Source organism: Heterodontus francisci, chromosome 2 (genome assembly GCF_036365525.1).
Source record: "Heterodontus francisci isolate sHetFra1 chromosome 2, sHetFra1.hap1, whole genome shotgun sequence".
NCBI classification, from domain to species: Eukaryota; Metazoa; Chordata; class Chondrichthyes; order Heterodontiformes; family Heterodontidae; genus Heterodontus; species Heterodontus francisci.
Genome location: NC_090372.1, coordinates 161351331 through 161370214, shown reverse-complemented (window position 1 = coordinate 161370214; position 18884 = coordinate 161351331). Strand labels below are relative to the sequence as shown.

Here is an 18884-nt window from a genome sequence, read left to right as displayed (position 1 = left end):
CTGTTGCCGAGCCAGTTCTTTATCCACCTAGCTAGTACACCCTGGATCCCATGCGACTTCACTTTCTCCATCAGCCTACCATGGGGAACCTTATCAAACGCCTTACTGAAGTCCATGTATATGACATCTACAGCCCTTCCCTCATCAATCAACTTTGTCACTTCCTCAAAGAATTCTATTAAGTTGGTAAGACATGACCTTCCCTGCACAAAACCATGTTGCCTATCACTGATAAGCCCATTTTCTTCCAAATGGGAATAGATCCTATCCCTCAGTATCTTCTCCAGCAGCTTCCCTACCACTGACGTCAGGCTCACCGGTCTATAATTACCTGGATTATCCCTGCTACCCTTCTTAAACAAGGGGACAACGTTAGCAATTCTCCAGTCCTCCGGGACCTCACCCGTGTTTAAGGATGCTGCAAAGATATCTGTTAAGGCCCCAGCTATTTCCTCTCTCGCTTCCCTCAGTAACCTGGGATAGATCCCATCCGGACCTGGGAAAGTCCACCTTAATGCCTTTTAGCATACCCAACACTTCCTCCCTCCTTATGCCGACTTGACCTAGAGTAATCAAACATCTGTCCCTAACCTCAACATCCGTCATGTCCCTCTCCTCGGTGAATACCGATGCAAAGTACTCGTTTAGAATCTCACCCATTTTCTCTGACTCCACGCATAACTTTCCTCCTTTGTCCTTGAGTGGGCCAATCCTTTCTCTCGTTACCCTCTTGCTCCTTCTATATGACTGTGGCCTTACCAGTGTCACCCACATCAAGAAAACAAGTCAATTTTTAAAAAGTTTTTTTTTAAACCCCACATGAATGCTAGTGGTAGGGCTTTATTTTATTTGATTGCATAAGAGTTATTGTATTGGTGGAAAAGAATAAATTAGAAGACTGTTTATTACTTGGAAAATCTTAAGTTACATGTAGGTGTCTAGCCAGATCTTTAACACTGCGCAACTGATGTATTAAAGTAGCCCTTCATTTCCCAAACTTGATATACAAGCGAGTTCCTTGGCCAGTTTATTGAATTTCCGTGATACCCATCAATTGAATTCTATTAATGCATAGTGTATTTTACTGTCACAGGTTTCGGTAGCTGATTTGCCTGGTTTGATTGAAGGTGCACACTTAAATAAAGGGATGGGCCACAAATTTCTTAAACATGTGGAGAGGACCAAGCAGCTGCTTTTCGTGGTTAGTAAGAAAATTATATTTTTTTATTTTGAATATTTTTATTGTATAATTCTACATCAAAATTCAATGTTTAACATTGCTTTGCTCCATTTAATCTTTTAAGAATGTTCAAATGTTATAATAAAATATTCATCAACCTTATTACAGTGTATGGAAAAACTTTAAATTGGATGCTCAAGAAACTGCTGCAGTAAATTAATCACTTCTGTTTTGTTCATAACTCTGACAACATTTCTCTTCTATCCCCCAGAAATTAAAAGAAGTATGTGTATCAATTTAATAATCTAATATGCATAAAATACCTTTTAAGCTGGGAAAATGCAATGTTGCAATGTTCTTGCTTTGTGCCCTGTGATTACCCTTCGGGGGAAGCTAAAGCAGCAAACAGCAGATCAAATCTGGACAACCTGTATCCTGGTTACCATGGTACTGGAGCATAGAAACACAAAAAATTTACAGCGCCGAAGGAGGCCATTTGGCCCATCATGTCTGGGCCGGCCAATAAAGAACTATCCAGTCTAATTCCACTCTCCAGCTTGACGTCTGTAGTCCTGTAGGTTACGGCACTTCGAGTGCATATCCAAGTGTTCTTTAAATGTGATGAGGGATTCTGTCTCGACTGCCCTTTCAGGCAGTGAGGCCCAGAACTCCACACCCCTTTGGGTGAAAACATTTCTCCTCAACTCCTATCTAATCCTTCTACCAATTACTTTAAATCTATGCTCCTTGGTTATTGACCTTCTACTAATGGAAATAGGTCCTTGCTATCCACGCAATCTAGGCTCGTCATAATTTTATACAACTCAATTAAATCTCCCCTCAGCCTCCTCTGTTCCAAACCTCAGCCTCCTCTGTTCCAACAAAGATAACCTCAGCCTATCCAGTCTTTCCTTATAACTAAAATTCTCAAATCTCCTCTGTACCTGTAATAGGAGCAGTTATACTACTTGTGCATTCACAAGTAATAATGGTTATTTCTAAACTGTACAACTTAAATTTTATACAATACTACTACTCTGAGTAGTAAGCTGAGCAGCCATTATGATTAAAGGTTAGCTGTTCTATTATAGACTAAAGCAATCTGTTATGAAGCCAAGGTACATGTCCAGCTCTAGTTTGTGACGATTTTGTTAGTTTGTGAAAGAAAAGTAATTGTTTCCAAAAAGGAAAGAAATGGTGTCACTGTTCGGGCACTGATGAAAATGCTTAAATCACATTACTGATGTACCCATTTTCTTCTTCATTCCCCCTTCTCACTTTTGATTTTTTTGTGGGATAATGTTCCATTGCCACCTCTAGTAGATAGTGCAAGGGACTAGTCCTCATGTGTGAGCTTTGCCAGTGAATAATTGCATGCTGTTTTGCCATTGAAGGAAACCTGACCCCTAACAGGGGTCATTGGATAACCAGTTATAGGTCATTTCTTATGACAGTATTTGTGTTGGATCTGCCATCATGGGTTGAGATGGCTGAGTAGGTTGGTATAGGCCTACAATAACTTTCCACTGTTATAGGGAAGGCCCAGGTCACACTGTTAAAAGTTGGAATTTGACTTTGTATTAACTGTGTATTTGAATTGACTTTTGAGTAATGGCATGTTTTAATGCCCTAGCTTTATCAATTAACAATATTATGAAAATGAACTTCTCTCCTTCGTAAACTCTAAATTTCCTCTTGTGCTTTAGCAGGTGACGCTGCACTTGGGTTGAAAGATGAACAATATTTTGTACCCCAGGAAATGTGCAGTCCATTTTTTAAAATTTGAAACTTCTCAAAGTTTGATTTCACTGACAATATTGCGACAAAAATAATGCTTGCATACAATTCTTTTTCTGTTTTGTTTTGGGTTGATTATTTGTAGGTGGATGTGACTGGATTTCAGCTTTCATATAAAACACCTTTAAGAACAGCTTTTGAAGCTATACAGTTATTAACAAAGGTAAGCCAGTCTTTTGTTGTAAGATAGCCTTAACTAATTTAGAAAGAAAATAAAATTAGAGAGAGGTGGGTGCATTTGAGATGTTTATGTAATGTAAAATGAGTTATTTCGTCCTGTATGTCTGGGAACCATTTCGCTGCAAAAATTCATCTGTCCTGTGTTCCTTGTGTTGCATGGCCACCATTTTAACAGCAATTAATGTGAGCATTTACAGCCTTTGACTTTAGGCTACCTGTTGGACTCTAATGCCAGCTTCAGTCTGCCATGCTGGATTTTACTGATTCCCTCGCTTTTTCTGTCCTTTCTGGCTACGATCTCCTGCTGATGTGTCACACACCATCCTGACTTGGAACTATACCGCCATTCCTTCACTGTCGCTGGGTCAAAATCCTGGAACTACCTTCCTAACAGCACTGTGGGTATATCTACCTCACATGGACTGCAGCAGTTCAAGAAGGCAGCTCACCGCCACCTTCTCAAGGGCAATTAGGGATGGGCAATAAATGCTGGCCTAGCCAGTGATGCCCACATCCCATGAATGAGTTAAAAAAAAAACTGCTGCCTTTGTTCTTCTAGGTGGTAGAAGTTATGGGTTTGGAAGGTGCTGTCTAAGGAGCCTTGATATTTTTCTGCAGTGCATCTTGTAGATCGTACACACTGCTGACACTGTGTGTTGGTGGTGGAGGGAGTGAATGTTGAAGGTGGTGGATGGGGTGCCAATGAAGTGGGCTGCTTTGTCCTGGATGGTGTCTAGCTTCTTGAGTGTTGTTGGAGCTGCACACACCAGGCAAGTGGAGAGTATTCCATCACACTCCTGACTTGTGCCTTGTAGATGGTGAACAGGCTTTGGGGAGTCAGGAGATAAGTTACTCGTTGCAGGATTCCGAGCCTCTGACCTGCTTTTGTAGCCACGGTATTTATATGGCTACTCCAGTTCAGTTTCTGGTCAATGGTAACCCCCAAGATGTTGTTAGTGGGGGATTCAGGGATCGTAATGCCTTTGAATGTCAAGGGGAGATGGTTAGATTCTCTCTTGTTGGAGACGGTCATTGCCTGGCACTTGTGTGGCGCGAATGTTACTTGCCACTTATCAGCCCAACCCTGGATATTGTCCAGGACTTGCTGCATTTCTACACGGACTGCTTCAGTATCTGAGGAGTCGCGAATGGTGCTGAACGTTGCGTAATCATCAGCGAACATCCCCACTTCTGACCTTATGATTGAAGGAAGGTCATTGATGAAGCAGCTGAAGATGGTTGGGTCTAGGACGCTACCCTGAGGAATTCCTGCAGTGATGTCCTGGAGCTGAGATGATTGACTTCCAACAACCATAACCATCTTCCTTTGCGCTAGGTATGATTCCAACCAGCGGAGGGTTTTCCCCTTGATTCCTATTGACTTCAGTTTTGCTAGGGCTCCTTGATGTCATACTCAGTCAGATGCTGCCTTGATGTCAAGGGCAGTGACCCTCACCTCACCTCTTGAGTTCAGCTCTTTTGTCCATGTTTGGAGCAATGTAATGAGGTCAGCAGCTGAGTGGACCTGGCGGAACCCAAACTCCGTGTCACTGAGCAGGTTATTGTTAGGCCGTGCTACCAAGCAGCACTTGCTTATGATACCTTCCATCACTTTACTGATGATTGAGAGTAGACTGATGGGATGGTAATTGGCCAGGTTGGTTTGTCCTATTTTTTGTGTACAGGATATACCTAGGCAATTTTTCACATTGCTGGATGGATGCCACTGTTGCAGCTGTACTGGAAGAGCTTGACTAGGGGTGTGGCAAGTTCTGGATCACAGGTCTTCAGTACATTATATTGTCAGGGCCCATAGCATTTGCAGTATCCAGTGCCTTCAATCATTTCTTGATATCACGTGGAGTGATTCGAATTGGCTGAAGACTGGCATCTGTGACGCTGGGGACTTCAGGAGGAGACCGAGATGGATCATCAACTCAGCACTTCTGGCTGAAGATTGTTGCAAATGCTTCAGCCTTATCTTTTGCATCCATGTGCTAGTTCTCCCCCATCATTGAGGATGGGGATATTTGTGGAGCCACCACCTCCTGTTAGTTGTTTAATTGTCCACCACCATTCACGACTGGATATGGCAGGACTGCAGAGCTTAGATCTGATCTGTTGGGATCTGTGGGATCGCTTATCTCTGTCTTTCGCATGCTGCTTACGCTGTTTGGCATGCAAGTAGCTCTGGGTTGTAGCTTCACCAGGTTGACGCCTAGTTTTGAGGTATGCCTGGTGCTGCTCCTGGCATGCCCACCTGCACTCTTCATTGAACCAGGGTTGATCCCACGGCTTGATGGTAATGGTAGAATGGGAGATATGCCGGGCCATGAGGTTACAGATTGTGGTTGAGTACAATTCTGCTGCTGCTGATGGCCCACAGCACCTCATGGATGCCCAGTTTTGAGTTGCTGGTTCTGTTTGAAGTCTATTCCATTCAGCACGGTGGTAGTGTCACAACACGATGGAGGGTATCCTCAAATTGAAGACAGGACTTCGTCTCCACAAGGACTGTGAGGTGGTCACTCCTACCGATACTGTCATGGACAGATGCATCTGCGGCAGGCAGATCGGTGAGAACAATTTCAAGCATGTTTTTCCCTCTTGGTTCCCTCACCACCTGCCGCAGACCCAGTCTGGCAGATATTATCCTTTAGGGCTCGGTCAGTCATGGTGCGACCGAGCCACTCTTGGTGATGGACGTTGAGGTTCCCCACCCAGAGTACATTCTGCGCCCTTGCCACCCTCCGTGCTTCCTCCCGATAGTGTTCAGCTGAGGGAGGGTGGTTGGTGGTAATCAGCAGGTTTCCTTGCCCATATTTGATCTGATTCCATGAGACTTCATGGGGTCCGGAGCCAATGTTGAGGGCTCCCAGGGCAACTCCCTCCCGACTGTATACCACTGTGCCGCCACCTCTGCTGGGTCTGTCCTGCTGGTGGGACAGGACATACCCGGGGATGGTGATGGTGGTGTCTGGGACATTGTCTGTAAGACATGATTCCATGAATATGACTGTCAGGCTGCTGCTTGCCTAGTTTGTGGGACAGCTCTCCCAACTTTGGCACAAGTCCCCAGATGTTAGTCAGGAGGACTTTGCAGGGTCGACAGAGCTGTGTTTGCCGTTGTCGTTTCCGGTGCCTAGGTCAATGCCGGTGGTCCATCCAGTTTCGTTCCTATTGACTTTGTAGCGGTTTGATACAACTGAGTGGCTTGCTGGGCCATTCAGAGGGCAGTTAGGAGTCAACCACATTGCTGTGGGGCTGGTGTCACATTTAGGCCAGACCAGGTAAGGACAGCAGATTTCCTTCCCTAAAGGACATTAGTGAACCAGATGGGTTTTTATGACAATCGTCAATGGTTTCATGGCCATCATTAAACTAGCTTTTAATTTCAGATTTATTAATTGAATTCAGATTCCACCTACTGCCATAGTGGGATTCGAATCCATGTCCCCAGAGCAATACCCTGGGTCTCTGGGTTACTAGTCCAGTGACAATACCACTATGCCACCGCCTCCCCAAAATGATGAGATGATTGCAGCTTTCAGGGCATCACAGTTCAATGTCTGACTTGAAATCTATGTGGGAATTGAACGAGAGAGAAATGGCGTGAGGCCACCACCAAACAGTTCTTTCCCTCCCCTCCTCTCCCCTTTTTAGCCATCCAAAGGGACCATTCCCTCTGCATCATCCTGGTTCACTCCTCAATTACCCCCAACACCCCCTCCCCTTCCCACAGCACCTTTCCATGCATAGGATCATAGGAAATAAGAACAAGAGTGGCCCACTCAGCTCCGCCATTCATAAGAACATAAGAAATAGAAGCAGGAGTAGGCCATTCGGCCCCTCAAGCCTGCCCCGCCTTTCAATATGATCATGGCTGATCTGCCCCAGACCTCAACTCCTCATTTGTGCCAGCTCCTCATAGCCCTCAACTCCCCTGAGATTTCAAAAATCTACCTTCCCCCTCTTGAAATACTTTCAGTGATCTAGCCTCCACAACTGTCTGGGTCAGAGAATTCCAGACATTCACTACCCTCTGAGAGAAGAAATTCCTTCGCATCTCAGTTTTAAATGAGTGTCCCTTTATTCTGTAACTATGTCCCCTAGTTCGAGATTCCTCCACTAGTGGAAACATCTTCTCAATATCTACCCTGTCAAGCCCCCCCAGAATCTTGTACGTTTCAATAAGATCACCCCTCATTCTTCTAAACTCTAATGAATAAAGGCCTAACCTGTTTAGCCGTTCTTGATAAGTCAACCCCTTCATCCCAGGAGTCTCTTTTGAATTGCTTCCAATGCCAATACATCCTTTTTTAAATACGGGGACCAAAACTGTACACAGTACTCTAGGTGCGGCTTGACCAACACCCTGTACAGTTGTAACAAGACTTCCCTGTTTTTAAACTCCAACCCCCTAGCAATAAAGGCCAATATTCTATTTGTCATCATAATTACTTGCTGCACCTGCATGCTAATGTTTTGTGTTTCATGCAGAAGAACACCCAGATTCCTCTGTGCTACACTTTTTTGAAGTCTCTCCATTTAAATAATAGTCAGCCTTTTGATTCTTCCTACCAAAGTGCATGACCTTACACTTTCCTACATTAAACTCCATCTGCCAAGTTTTTGCCCACACACTAATCTATCTATATCCCCTTGCAGATTCCTTATTTCCTCATCACAACATGCCCTCTCACCTATTTTTGTATTGTCAGCAAATTTGGGTATGTTGCACTCTGCCCCCTCCTCCAAGTCATTAATTTAGATAGTAAATAATTAAGGCCCTAGGACTGATCCTTCTGGCACTCCATTAGTTATGTCTTTCCAGCCTGAAAAAGACCCATTAATCCTGACTCTCTGTCTTCTGTGAGTTAACTAATCCTCAATCCATGCTAATAAATTACCCCCAATTCCGTGAGCTCCTATCTTGTGCAATAATCATTTATGTGGCACCTTATCGAATGCCTTCTGGAAATCTAAATACAGTACTGGTTCCCCTTTATCAACTCTGCTTGTTATATCCTCAAATAACTCTAGTAAATTTGTCAAACATGATTTCCCTTTCACAAAACCATGTTGACTCTGGTTGATTGCATTAAGCTTTTCTTTTTCTTCCTTAATAATGGACTCTAGCATTTTCCCAACGACCGAAGTTAGGCTGACTGGCCTATAGTTTCCTGCTTTTTGTCTCCCTCCCTTCTTGAACAGGGGCGTCACATTAGCAGTTTTCCAATCCACTGGACCCTCCCTGAATCCAGTGAGTTCTGGAATATTTCGACCGATGCTTCCACTATCTCTGCAGCCACTTCCTTTAAAACCCTTGGATGTAGGCCATCAGGTCCTGGCGACTTGTCTGCCTTTAGTCCTATTAGTTTGTCAAATACTTTGTCCCTCGTGATAGAGACTGTTACAAGATCTTTCCTCCCATTAGCTCCTTGCTTATCTGATGTCTGTGAGATGTTTATAGTATCCTCCACCGTGAAGACCGATGCAAAATATTGGTTTAAATTATCTGCCATTTCCCTGTTCCCCATTATCAATACTCCAGTCGCATCCTCCAAGGGTCCCACGCTCACTTTAGCTACTCTTTTTATATACATGTAAAATCTCTTGCTGTTTGTTTGTATATTTCTTGCCAATTTACATTCATAATCAATTTTCTCCTTCTTTATTAGCTTTTTATTCATCCGCTGCTGGTTCCTAAAAAAAAAAAATCCCAATCCTCTGCCCTACCACTAGCTTTCGCCACTTTGTATGCCTTGATTGGATACTCTCCTTGACCGCCTTTGTTAAACACGGGTGGTTCATCCTTCTCATCAAGTCCTTTTTGACCGGGATAAACCTTTGCTGAGCGTTATGAAGTATCTGCTTAAATGTCTGCCACTGCTCATCCACTGACCTTCCCCTTAGTCTATTTTCCCAGCCCGCTTTAGACAACTCCTTCAGACCTCTGTAATTGCCCTTGTTTAAGTTGAGTACACTGGCTTGAGACCCGAGTTGCTCACCCTCAAAATGAATTTGAAACTCTACCATGTTGTGATTGCTTCCCCCCTAGAGGATCCTTAACTATCAGTTCTTTTATTAATCCTACCTCATTACACATTACTAGATCTAAAATAGCCTGTTCCCTGGTAGGTTCTGCAACGTATTGTTCTAAGTAGCAATCCCTGATGCACTCTACAAATTCGTCTTCCATGTTACCTCTGCCAATCTGATTTGTCCAGTCAATATGCAGATTAAAATCACCCATGACAATTGTAGCGCCCTTCTTGCATGCCTCCATTATTTCCCGTCTTCTCTATCTAGGCCCCTCATAATTTTGTACATCTCTATTAAGTCACCCCTCAGCCTTCCCTGTTCTAAGGAAAACAACCCTAGCCTATCCAGTCTTTCCTGATAGCGGCAACTTTCTTGTAAATCTCCTCTTTACTCTCTCCAGAGCAATTCTGTTCTTTCTCTAATGTGATGACCAGAACTGAACGCAATACTCCAACTGTGACTTAACTCTTTTTTTGTACAGTTCCAGCATTACATCCCTACTTTTGAATTCTATACCTCTGCCAATAAAGGAAAGCATTCCATATGCCTTCTTCACCACTTTATCTACTTGTCCTGCCGCCTTCAGGGACATGAGGACATGCACTCCAAGGTCTCTCACTTCTTCTACCCCTCTCAATATCCTCCCGTTTATTGTGTATTTCCTCGCTTTATGTGCCCTTCCCAAATGCATTACCTCACACTTATCTGGATTGAGTTCCATTTGCCACTTTTCCACCCACTCAACCAAACCATTGATATCATTCTGGAGGCTATGGCCATCTTCTTCATGGCCAATTTTTGTGTCATCAGCAAATTTCCCAATCATGCCTCCCACATTTAAGTCCAAATCATTTATATATACCACAAACAGCAAGAGACCCAACACTGAGCCCTGTGGAATGCCATTCACAAAAACATCCGTCGACTACTATCCTTTGTTTCCTGGCCTTGAGCCAATTCTGGATCCAACCTGCCACATTCCCCTGTATCCCTTGGGCTTTCATTTTACTGACCAGTCTGCCATGTGGGACCTTGTCAAATGCCTTACCAAAATCCATGTAGACCAGATCCACTGCACTTCTTTCATCAATCCTTCTTGTTACTTCCTCAAAAAACTCAATTAAGTTAGTAAGACATGACCTTCCCTTAACAAATCATGCTGACTATCCCTGATTAATCCATGCTTCTCTAAGTGGCAGTTCATCCTCTCCCTCAGAATAGATTCTAACAATTTGTCCACCTCCGAGGTCAGACTGACCAGCCTATAACTATTTGGCCTATCCCTCGCACCCTTTTTAAACAATGGTACTATGTTCGCAGACCTCCAATCGTATGGTACCTCTCCTGTATCTAGTGAGGATTTGAAGATGATCTCCACTCATCCTTTATTTCCTCCCTGGCTTCTTTTAACAACCTGGGATGCAATCCATCCGGCCCTGGTGATTTATCCACTTTCGTGGATGTCCGACCCTCTAATACTTCCTCTCTCATTACGCTTATCATAAATACTATTTCACGCTCCTCCTCTTTAACTACAATGTCTACACCAACCCTCTCCTTTGAAGACAGAGACAAAAAACTCATTAAGAACCCTACCCACATCTTCTGCATCCACACATAAGTTCCCTTGTACATCTCTGATAGGCCCTACTCTTTCCTTAGTTATCCTCTTGCTCTTAATGTACTGATAAAATATCTTTGGGTTTTCCTTGATTTTACGTGCCAATAATTTTTCATGTCCTCTCTTTGCTTTTCTAATTTCCTTTTTTACTTCACCCTGCACTTTCTATACTCCTCTAGGCTTTCTAAAGTATTAAGATTTTTATGATTGTCATAAGCTTTCTTTTTCTGCTTTAACTTGCCCTCTAAGCTTCTTGATAACTGGGGGGCTCTAGATTTGGCAGTACCACCCTTTATCTTTGTGGGGACATGCCTACACTGTGCCTGTAGAATCTTGCTTTTAAATGCCTCCCACTGGTTTGCCACTGAGTTTCCTTCAAGTAGCTGTATCCAGTCCACTTCCACCAGGTCACCTCTCAGCTTCTTAAAATTTCCCTTCCCCCAATTTAGAACTTTTACTCCTGTTTTATCTTTGTCCTTTTCCATGATTATGCTGAAACTTACTGTATTATGGTTACTATCTCCAAAATAACCCACTGTTATTTCCTCCACTTGCCCAGCTTCATTACTAAAGACTAAATCTAGAATTGTGCCCCCTCTCATTGGGCTTGTTCTCTGATGGCTAAAAAAGTTCTCTTGAACGCAGTTCAAGAATTTTGCCCCCTCTGTGCCCTTCACGCTGTTTGTATCCCAGTTGATATTGGGGTAGTTGAAATCCCCAACTATAGTTTTTGCACTTATAAATTTGCCTCCATATTTATTCTTCTACCTCCCTCTCACTATAGTACACTCCTAATAGTGTGGCTACCCCTTTTTTATTTCTGAGCTCCGCCCATATGGCCTCATTTGATTCATTTAGCATATCACCCCTCCTCAAAGCTGTCATTGATTCCTTAACTAACTGATGCTACACCCCCTCCTTTTTTTTTATCTCCCTCTCTATCCCGCCTGAAATATCCAGGGATGTTGAGTTGCCATTGTTGCCCCTCCTTAAGCCAAGTTTCTGTTGTAGCAACGATATCATGTTGCCATGTGTCTATCTGTGCCCTCAGCTCATCGGCTTTATTTACTATACTCCTTACATTGAAATAAATACCCTTTAACACTGCCAAATTCCTGTGCTGCGCACTTTTTAACCTTTGCTTCTTTTGTCTTTCAGAATCACTTGCTAATTTTCTGCCTTCTGTTCCCTGCCCTGAAATTGTCCTATCTAAGACTGCGTTCAGGTTCCCATCCCCCTGCCAAGCTAGTTTAAACCATCCCCAACAGCACTAGCAAACCTTGCAAGGATATTTGTCCAGTCCTGTTCAGGTGCAGGCTTGTACAGGTCCCATCTTCCCCAGAACCGGTCCCAGTGTCCCAGAAATCTGAAGCCCTCCCTCCTGCACCAGCTTCCAGCCACTCATTCATCTGGTGTATTTTCCTATTTCTATACTCACTAGAACGTGGCCTTGGGAGTAATCCGGAGATTACTACCTTTTGAGGTCCTGCTTGCTAATCTCATTCCTAACTCCCTAAACTCAGCCTGCAGGACCTCATCCCTCTTTCTTCCTTTTTTCGTTGGTACCAATGTAGACCATAATCTCTGGCTGTTCTTTCTCTTCCAATCTTTCTCACAAGGCTTAGCATTACTAGCAGTTGAATAGAGAAGTGAGTGAGTTTGCTCTAACGTGAGGAGCACATTTTTCATCTTTAGCATTTTTTTTATTTGTTCATGGGATGTGGGCATTGCTGGCAAGGCCAGCATTTTCTGCCCATCCCTAATTGCCCTTGAGTAGGTGGTGGTGAGCAGTCTTGAGCTGCTGGGGATACATCCACAGTGCTGACAGGGAGGGAGTTCCAGGATTTTCATCCAGCGACATTGAAGGACCGCCAATATATTTCCAAGTCAGGATAGTGTATAACTTGGAGGGGAACTTGCAGGTGGTGGTGTACCCATGCGTCTGCTGTCCTTGTCCTGCTAGATGGAAGAGGTTGCGGGTTTGGAGGGTGCTGTCGAAGGAGGTGTTGAGTTACAGCTGTGCATCTTGTACATGGTACACACTGCTGCCACTGTGTGTTGCTGGTGGAGGGAGTGAATGTTTAAGGTGGTGGATGGGGTGCCGATCAAGCGGGCTGCTTGTCCTGGATTATGTTGAGCTTCCTGAGTGTTGGAGCCGCATTCATCCAGGCATGTGGGGAGTATTCCAACAAACTCCTGACTTGTACCTTGTAGATGGTGGAAAGGCTTTGGGAGTCAGGAGGTGGGTTACCGCAGAATGCGCAATCTCTGACCTGTTCTTGTATTTAGTATTTTTAGTATTCACTATTTATGTGCCTGCTCCAGTTCAGTTTCTGGTTAAAGGTCACCCCCGGGAAGAAGTTAGTGTGTGATTCAGCTATGGTAATGCCGTTGAATGTCAAAGGGAGATGGTTAGATTCTCTCTTGTTGGAGATCGTCATTGCCTGTCACTTGTGTGGCACAAATGTTAGTTGTCACTTATCAGCCCAAACTTGAAGTTGTCCAGGTCTTGCTGCATATGGACACTGACTGCTTCAACATCTGAGGAGTTGCGAATGGTGCTGAATGTTGTGCAATCACCAGTGAGCATCCCCACTTCTGACCTTTATGATGGAGGGAAGGTCAAAGATGAAGCAGCTAAAGATGTTTGGGTCTAGGACACTGCCCTGAGGAACTCTTGCAGTGATGTCCTGGAGCTGAGATGATTGTCCTCCAACAACCACAACTATCTTCATTTGTGCCAGGTGTGACTCCAACCATTGGAGAGTTTTCTCCTTGATTCCCATTGACTTACGTTTGGCTAGGGCTCCTTGATGCTACACTCAGTCAAATGCTGCCTTGATACCCAGGGCAATCGCTGTTACCTCACTTCTTGTGTTCAGCTCTTTAGTCCATGTTTGGACCAAAGCTGTTATGAAGTCAGGAGCCGAGTGGTCCTGGCAGAACCCAAGCTGAGCATCAGTGAACAGGTTGTTGCTGTTGAGTGGCACTTGATATAACACTGTCTACGACACCTTCCATCATTTTGCTGATGATTGAGAGTAGATTGATGGGGCGGTAATTGGCCGGATTGGATTTGTCTTGTTTTTTGTGAGTAGGACATACCTGGGCAATTTTCCACATTGCCGGATAGATACCAGTGTTGTAGCTGTACTGGAACAGCTTGGTTAGGGGCATGGCTAGTTCTGCAGCACAGCGGGTCAGATGGTGTCGTGGGGGCAGCGTAAAATTCAACGGAAGGCTCCTGGAGACCTACCCTCCCTTCTCCGGTTTCCAGTCAACTTTACGGCGGTGGGGGGGGTGTGGAGAAACGGCTTGCCCGCCCAAGGCCAGTCAAGGCCCTTGAGTGGCCACTTAATGGCGACTTAAGGGCCCTCGCCTGCCTCCACGGGTATTTTAACCTTGGCAAGTGGGCGTGCTGGGGACGTGAAAGGCCGCCCAACAATAGCTGCTGGCCTTTCCGCGCACCAGGGGTGGGGGGGCCATGGTAGTTGGGCACAGGGTGCCCGATTGAGGGCCGCCCCCGCCTCCCAACCCACCCCCGGGACCCAAGACGCCCCCCCCTCCCCCCCCCCCCCCGAACAACCACTCCAGCCTCACCAAGGAAGGACCCATCCCCCTGGTGAGGCAAGCCCAACTTATCTGGTCTCCTGGCTCCAAGGTGCCGGCTGAGCTGCAGTTCAAGCAGTGGCCACCACTCCCGGTGGTGCTACTGGGACTAAGAGCTGCCGGCCCGCTGATTGGCCGGCAGCTCACTGAGGCAGGACTTCCTTCCTCAAGCGGGTAGAAGTCTCGCCTCGTCTGTAAAATGCAGGACAGATCCCCGGGCTAGGCGAATTCCTGTCTGCCTAAGGTAAAATCCAGCCCATCATGTGGAGTGAATCGGATTGGCTGAAGACTGGCATCTGTGATGCTGGGGACCTCAGGAGGAGGTCAAGATGGGTCATCCACTCGGCACTTCTGGCTGAAGATTTGTTGCGAATGCTTCAGCCTTTTCTTTAGCATTCCTGATGCAGAGCTTTGTTTACAGTGAGCGCATATTGGGAATTCAGGCATGTAAACTCCCACTCCCAAGAATTTTCCAAATACTCTTTCCAATAGCTCGTAATGTGATAAGCTCCTGGGAAACCTATCTCCAATGTGTTACACAAAAGTCTGGAGTGAGCATTGATGGACCAGATAATTTTTTTCTTCCCCTTTTGTTGATCATACACTTGTCATCAAAAAAAAGGTAATTTGTTTCCAAGTTACTGACTGTTGCTGTTGAATTGGTCACTTGGCGATGTAACAGTACAGTGGGGAAGGTTGATCTTCAATTTTCCCCTCTCTGCACAAATACCTTACCTTTTGCTTGGGACTTTCCACAAAAATATGAGATCAAGAGTGCACTATGTGGGTTTTATATGGAGTAAACGTGTGTTCTGCTACATGTCTTTTACTGCTGGTATTTTCAGTTTGGGTTTTCGTCAAAACGTCAGTTTCAAAATCTCAGCATTCCAACTTAGTGGACTATATTATGCATCTTACTAATCTTTTTAATCCTCTTTCATATTCAGGAGTTGGAGCTATATAAAGTGGAGCTTTTATCAAAGCCGGCACTATTAGCTGTAAACAAAATGGATTTAGAGAATGCTGAAGAGAAGTTTAAAGAGCTAATGCAACAGCTTCAGCAGCCTCAAGGTAATTAGAATGTACAGCATAAAACCCATTTGACTCAAGAGCCTCTGCAGATCAGTACTTTGAATATGTTGTTGTCAGTAAGTAATTTTTAAAAATGAAATAAAAGGATCTTTTCCCCATTCCAGTCGATTAGTATAAGTTGGAACAACACAGTCAACAACTGATGTTGCCTCAGTGGGGTTGATTTTAACTTTTGGCCAATTGCCTGGTGAGGGTCGCTGATTGACTGCTCATTCTGACGTCAAATAAGTAACTGGGATTTTGAGGCCCCAGCCTCATTTAAAATTTAGAGGTGAAAAACAGATATCCCAATGCCAGATTGAGGCCTCAAGGGGCTGCTGCCAGCAAGGTAAATTGCACCAGGGGTGTCCTGAGGCAGATTATTTTGGTGGGCCCTGGAGGACTTTAACTTTGGCAGGCCTTTTTGGTTGCATCACCCACGGAACAGGAAGGATTGTGCATGGCGCAGGCTTGGAGCAGTCCTGTTCTAAAATGCTAATCGGGGTTCTATTTAAATCGTAAGACCCTGATTTCCATGTTAAAAGGCCTATCACCTGAAACAAGCAGACACTTTGCGCACCCAGCTACTGGCCCCATTTTGAGGCCATTACCGCCTTGTTAACGTGAGGCAAAAGCAATGAAAATCCACCCTAGTAACTTTAAAACCATCTGATTTTTAACTACAGATGTCAAACACTCCACTCCTTTTGAAAATGAGGATGCATACAATTATTGGGACATCTATGAGAACTGTTCAGGAACAGGAGCTAATTTGGGGGATTTCACAAAAGATATAATTGAATTCCTTCTTGAGAATAAGTAAGCTAGGAACACTGAATGTGAAACTTCTCCTTTTAATAACTGCAGTGAAAAACTTGAGTTAGTGCAAAGGGAAATTTTGCATAATACTTGCACTAACTTTATTGGTAAAGGTTCTTCCAACCAGATTTTCGTGGTCTTTGTTCTTTTTAATATTAGGTGAATCATGCATTTTACATACCCATGAACGACTGCTGCCTACCCCAACAATTAGACCAAATTTGATTTAGAATTAGACTTGACATATTTAATAGAATAGTGGTTACTATTCATCAGTGTACCAAAAAAGTTCATAAAACCTTTCAATCTATTTCCTGAAGAACAACTGGGAGACTTGTAGTCTTATTCCAACCATTCATTATTTGATAAGGGACTTTATTTTTGTATGCGTGGCTTTCCATTTTAGGTTAGAAACATCTATTGTACTAAATGTAAAACTCTCCACCTACCTATTGCATTATAATAACTGTGTATATGAGTCATTAAACAAAAAAAACACATCAGAAACTGCTGCTAATTGCATTAGATATACATTGTTTAAAAATACAAAGCATAGTGTAAACTCTTAGCACCAGATAGCCAACAAAACTTATAAAGGAGTTAAGGAGTTCTGTATTTCATAATTGTTCACCAGTAAAGAATTTTCAGTAACTTGCACATTTTTGTTCTTGAATTCAAATTCTGTCATTAGATTTGATGATTTAAAAAGGAAATGTATTTTTCTTCTATCTTGGTGTACTTTTCCCCTATAGAAATCTTTAATTCATTACCAAAAGAGATGATTCCTCGGCAACCGATCCAGTTCAAACACATAATCGCAGTCTCTGCCTCGACTAGATATGGAATTGAAGAACTGAAAAATGATATTCGAAAATCATTAGATGATCAAGATGATCTAGAAAATGAACAATACCATTTTGAAAAACTGCAGAGTTTACGTTCAAGCACTTTCAAATCTACCTAGAACTTTCAAAGTCCGTGGTTATCGGGGCTGACAAGTCTTCTATAATGAAGAGATGAGAAGCTCATGGATATTTAAATCAGGGTTCTATGCTGCAATTAGATTCATGTGGGTCGGGCGGATTGCCAGAAGGAAGGTGGCAGGATCAGTTGCAAGTCAGTCAATGAGGTCCGATTTCAATAAAGCTGCTACACCCACAATTCATTACGAGCTGCAGTATTCATAGATCATACAGCACAAAAGATCATTTGACCCGTCGTGCCTGTGCCAGCTCTTTACAGAGCTATCTATTAGTTCCACTTCTCTGGTCTTTGCCTGTAGCCCTGCAAATGTTTCCTTATCAAATATATGTCCAATTCCATTTCAAAAAATTACTATTGAGTTTTGTCATCTTTTTAGGTCGTGCATTCCAGATTAATATAACTGGTTTGCCATTTTCAGTATTTTTACCCCTCACCAAACTCTATCTCACTTGTTGGGGAGAGGGTTAAAATTGAGGCTGAATTGTTCAACCAACTGAAAGCTCCATAAACAGATACTGCATGCCAGTAGATTGTTTGGGATTGTGACTTTTATACTGTCCACTTGGAAAAGAAGTTCATGATGAGTGCTATAGCTGTACTCTATTGGCATGAAGAAGAGTCTCAGCAGCAAGAGTATGCTGAAGAAGGAGTTGGCAGCTGGGCAGCACAATGCAATAACAGAGAGGCCACACAGGAATGGTTTGAGTGACAAACATTTTAATATGCTCCAGAAATCAAATAATAAGCAAAATAATGAAATGAGGGTGTTAACTCTCAGTGATCTATCTGGACTTTCTCTTTTTAAATGTAGTACAAGTGTTACCCCAGTAGTTTCAGCAGAGATGGTGACAGGCTGTTTGGTATATTCCACAGACTCCCCCGATGCTCGCAGCCAATAACCTGAGTGCTAGAGCCTGTGAGCTTTTCTGCTGAGGGATGTGATGTATTATTTTAGTAAATTTGTTCTATTACAGTAATTGGTGTCTTGTTTCAGCTGCATCTAAACCACAGTTAACATGAGAAACCTCACTCCAAATGTGGAACTGCTAGTTAAAAGGCTATTAGGCATCCTGCAGTATTAAATATTGCACTGTACTCTCAATATCTCAACCGAATCTGAGTTTCAGTTCTGATAGCTAAATAACTGCCACTAACACAGCAGTAAGAAGATAATCTATATAAATCTGTGAACAATGCCATGTAAGATCCAGCAATATTTCATTAACATATATCTGTGAATATCTGGCAGTTTCTCTAATGGGCAGCTGACTCAAAAGCTTCATGGCTGGGCAGCAAGTTTTTTTTTTTAAAAGCCCATCATTTGCAACTGCTATTGAACAGCAAAATAAAAACAGCATTCCATTCCAGAGATGATATCATTAACATGAAAGTCAGTAGATTCCAGTTTAACTGGAGGTAAATTTTTATTAAGATATATTACAATAGTATTGTTTCAGAAAAGCATGAGAATTAATCTCAAATGTTGCATTATATACAACAGTGTGATAATGTACATAGCCAATAGAAGCTTAATACTCAAAGAAAATGAGCTTTTTCTAGGCCAGCACATGGCGAGCA

At 43.4% G+C, this 18884-nt stretch overlaps 1 protein-coding gene across 1 annotated transcript in view; it reads left to right on the top strand.

Moving 5' to 3' along the window:
- The window catches only part of gtpbp10 (GTP-binding protein 10 (putative)), a 42150-nt gene extending 24493 nt beyond the window's left edge, over positions 1–17657 (top strand). The window contains exons 7-10 of the mRNA XM_068013157.1: positions 1094–1201; positions 3063–3140; positions 15380–15503; positions 17075–17657. Of these exons, the coding sequence (XP_067869258.1) occupies positions 1094–1201; positions 3063–3140; positions 15380–15503; positions 17075–17286 (522 nt within the window). The 3' untranslated portion in view covers positions 17287–17657. The remainder of the gene's footprint in view (positions 1–1093; positions 1202–3062; positions 3141–15379; positions 15504–17074) is intronic.
- The last annotated feature ends 1227 nt before the right edge of the window (positions 17658–18884 follow it).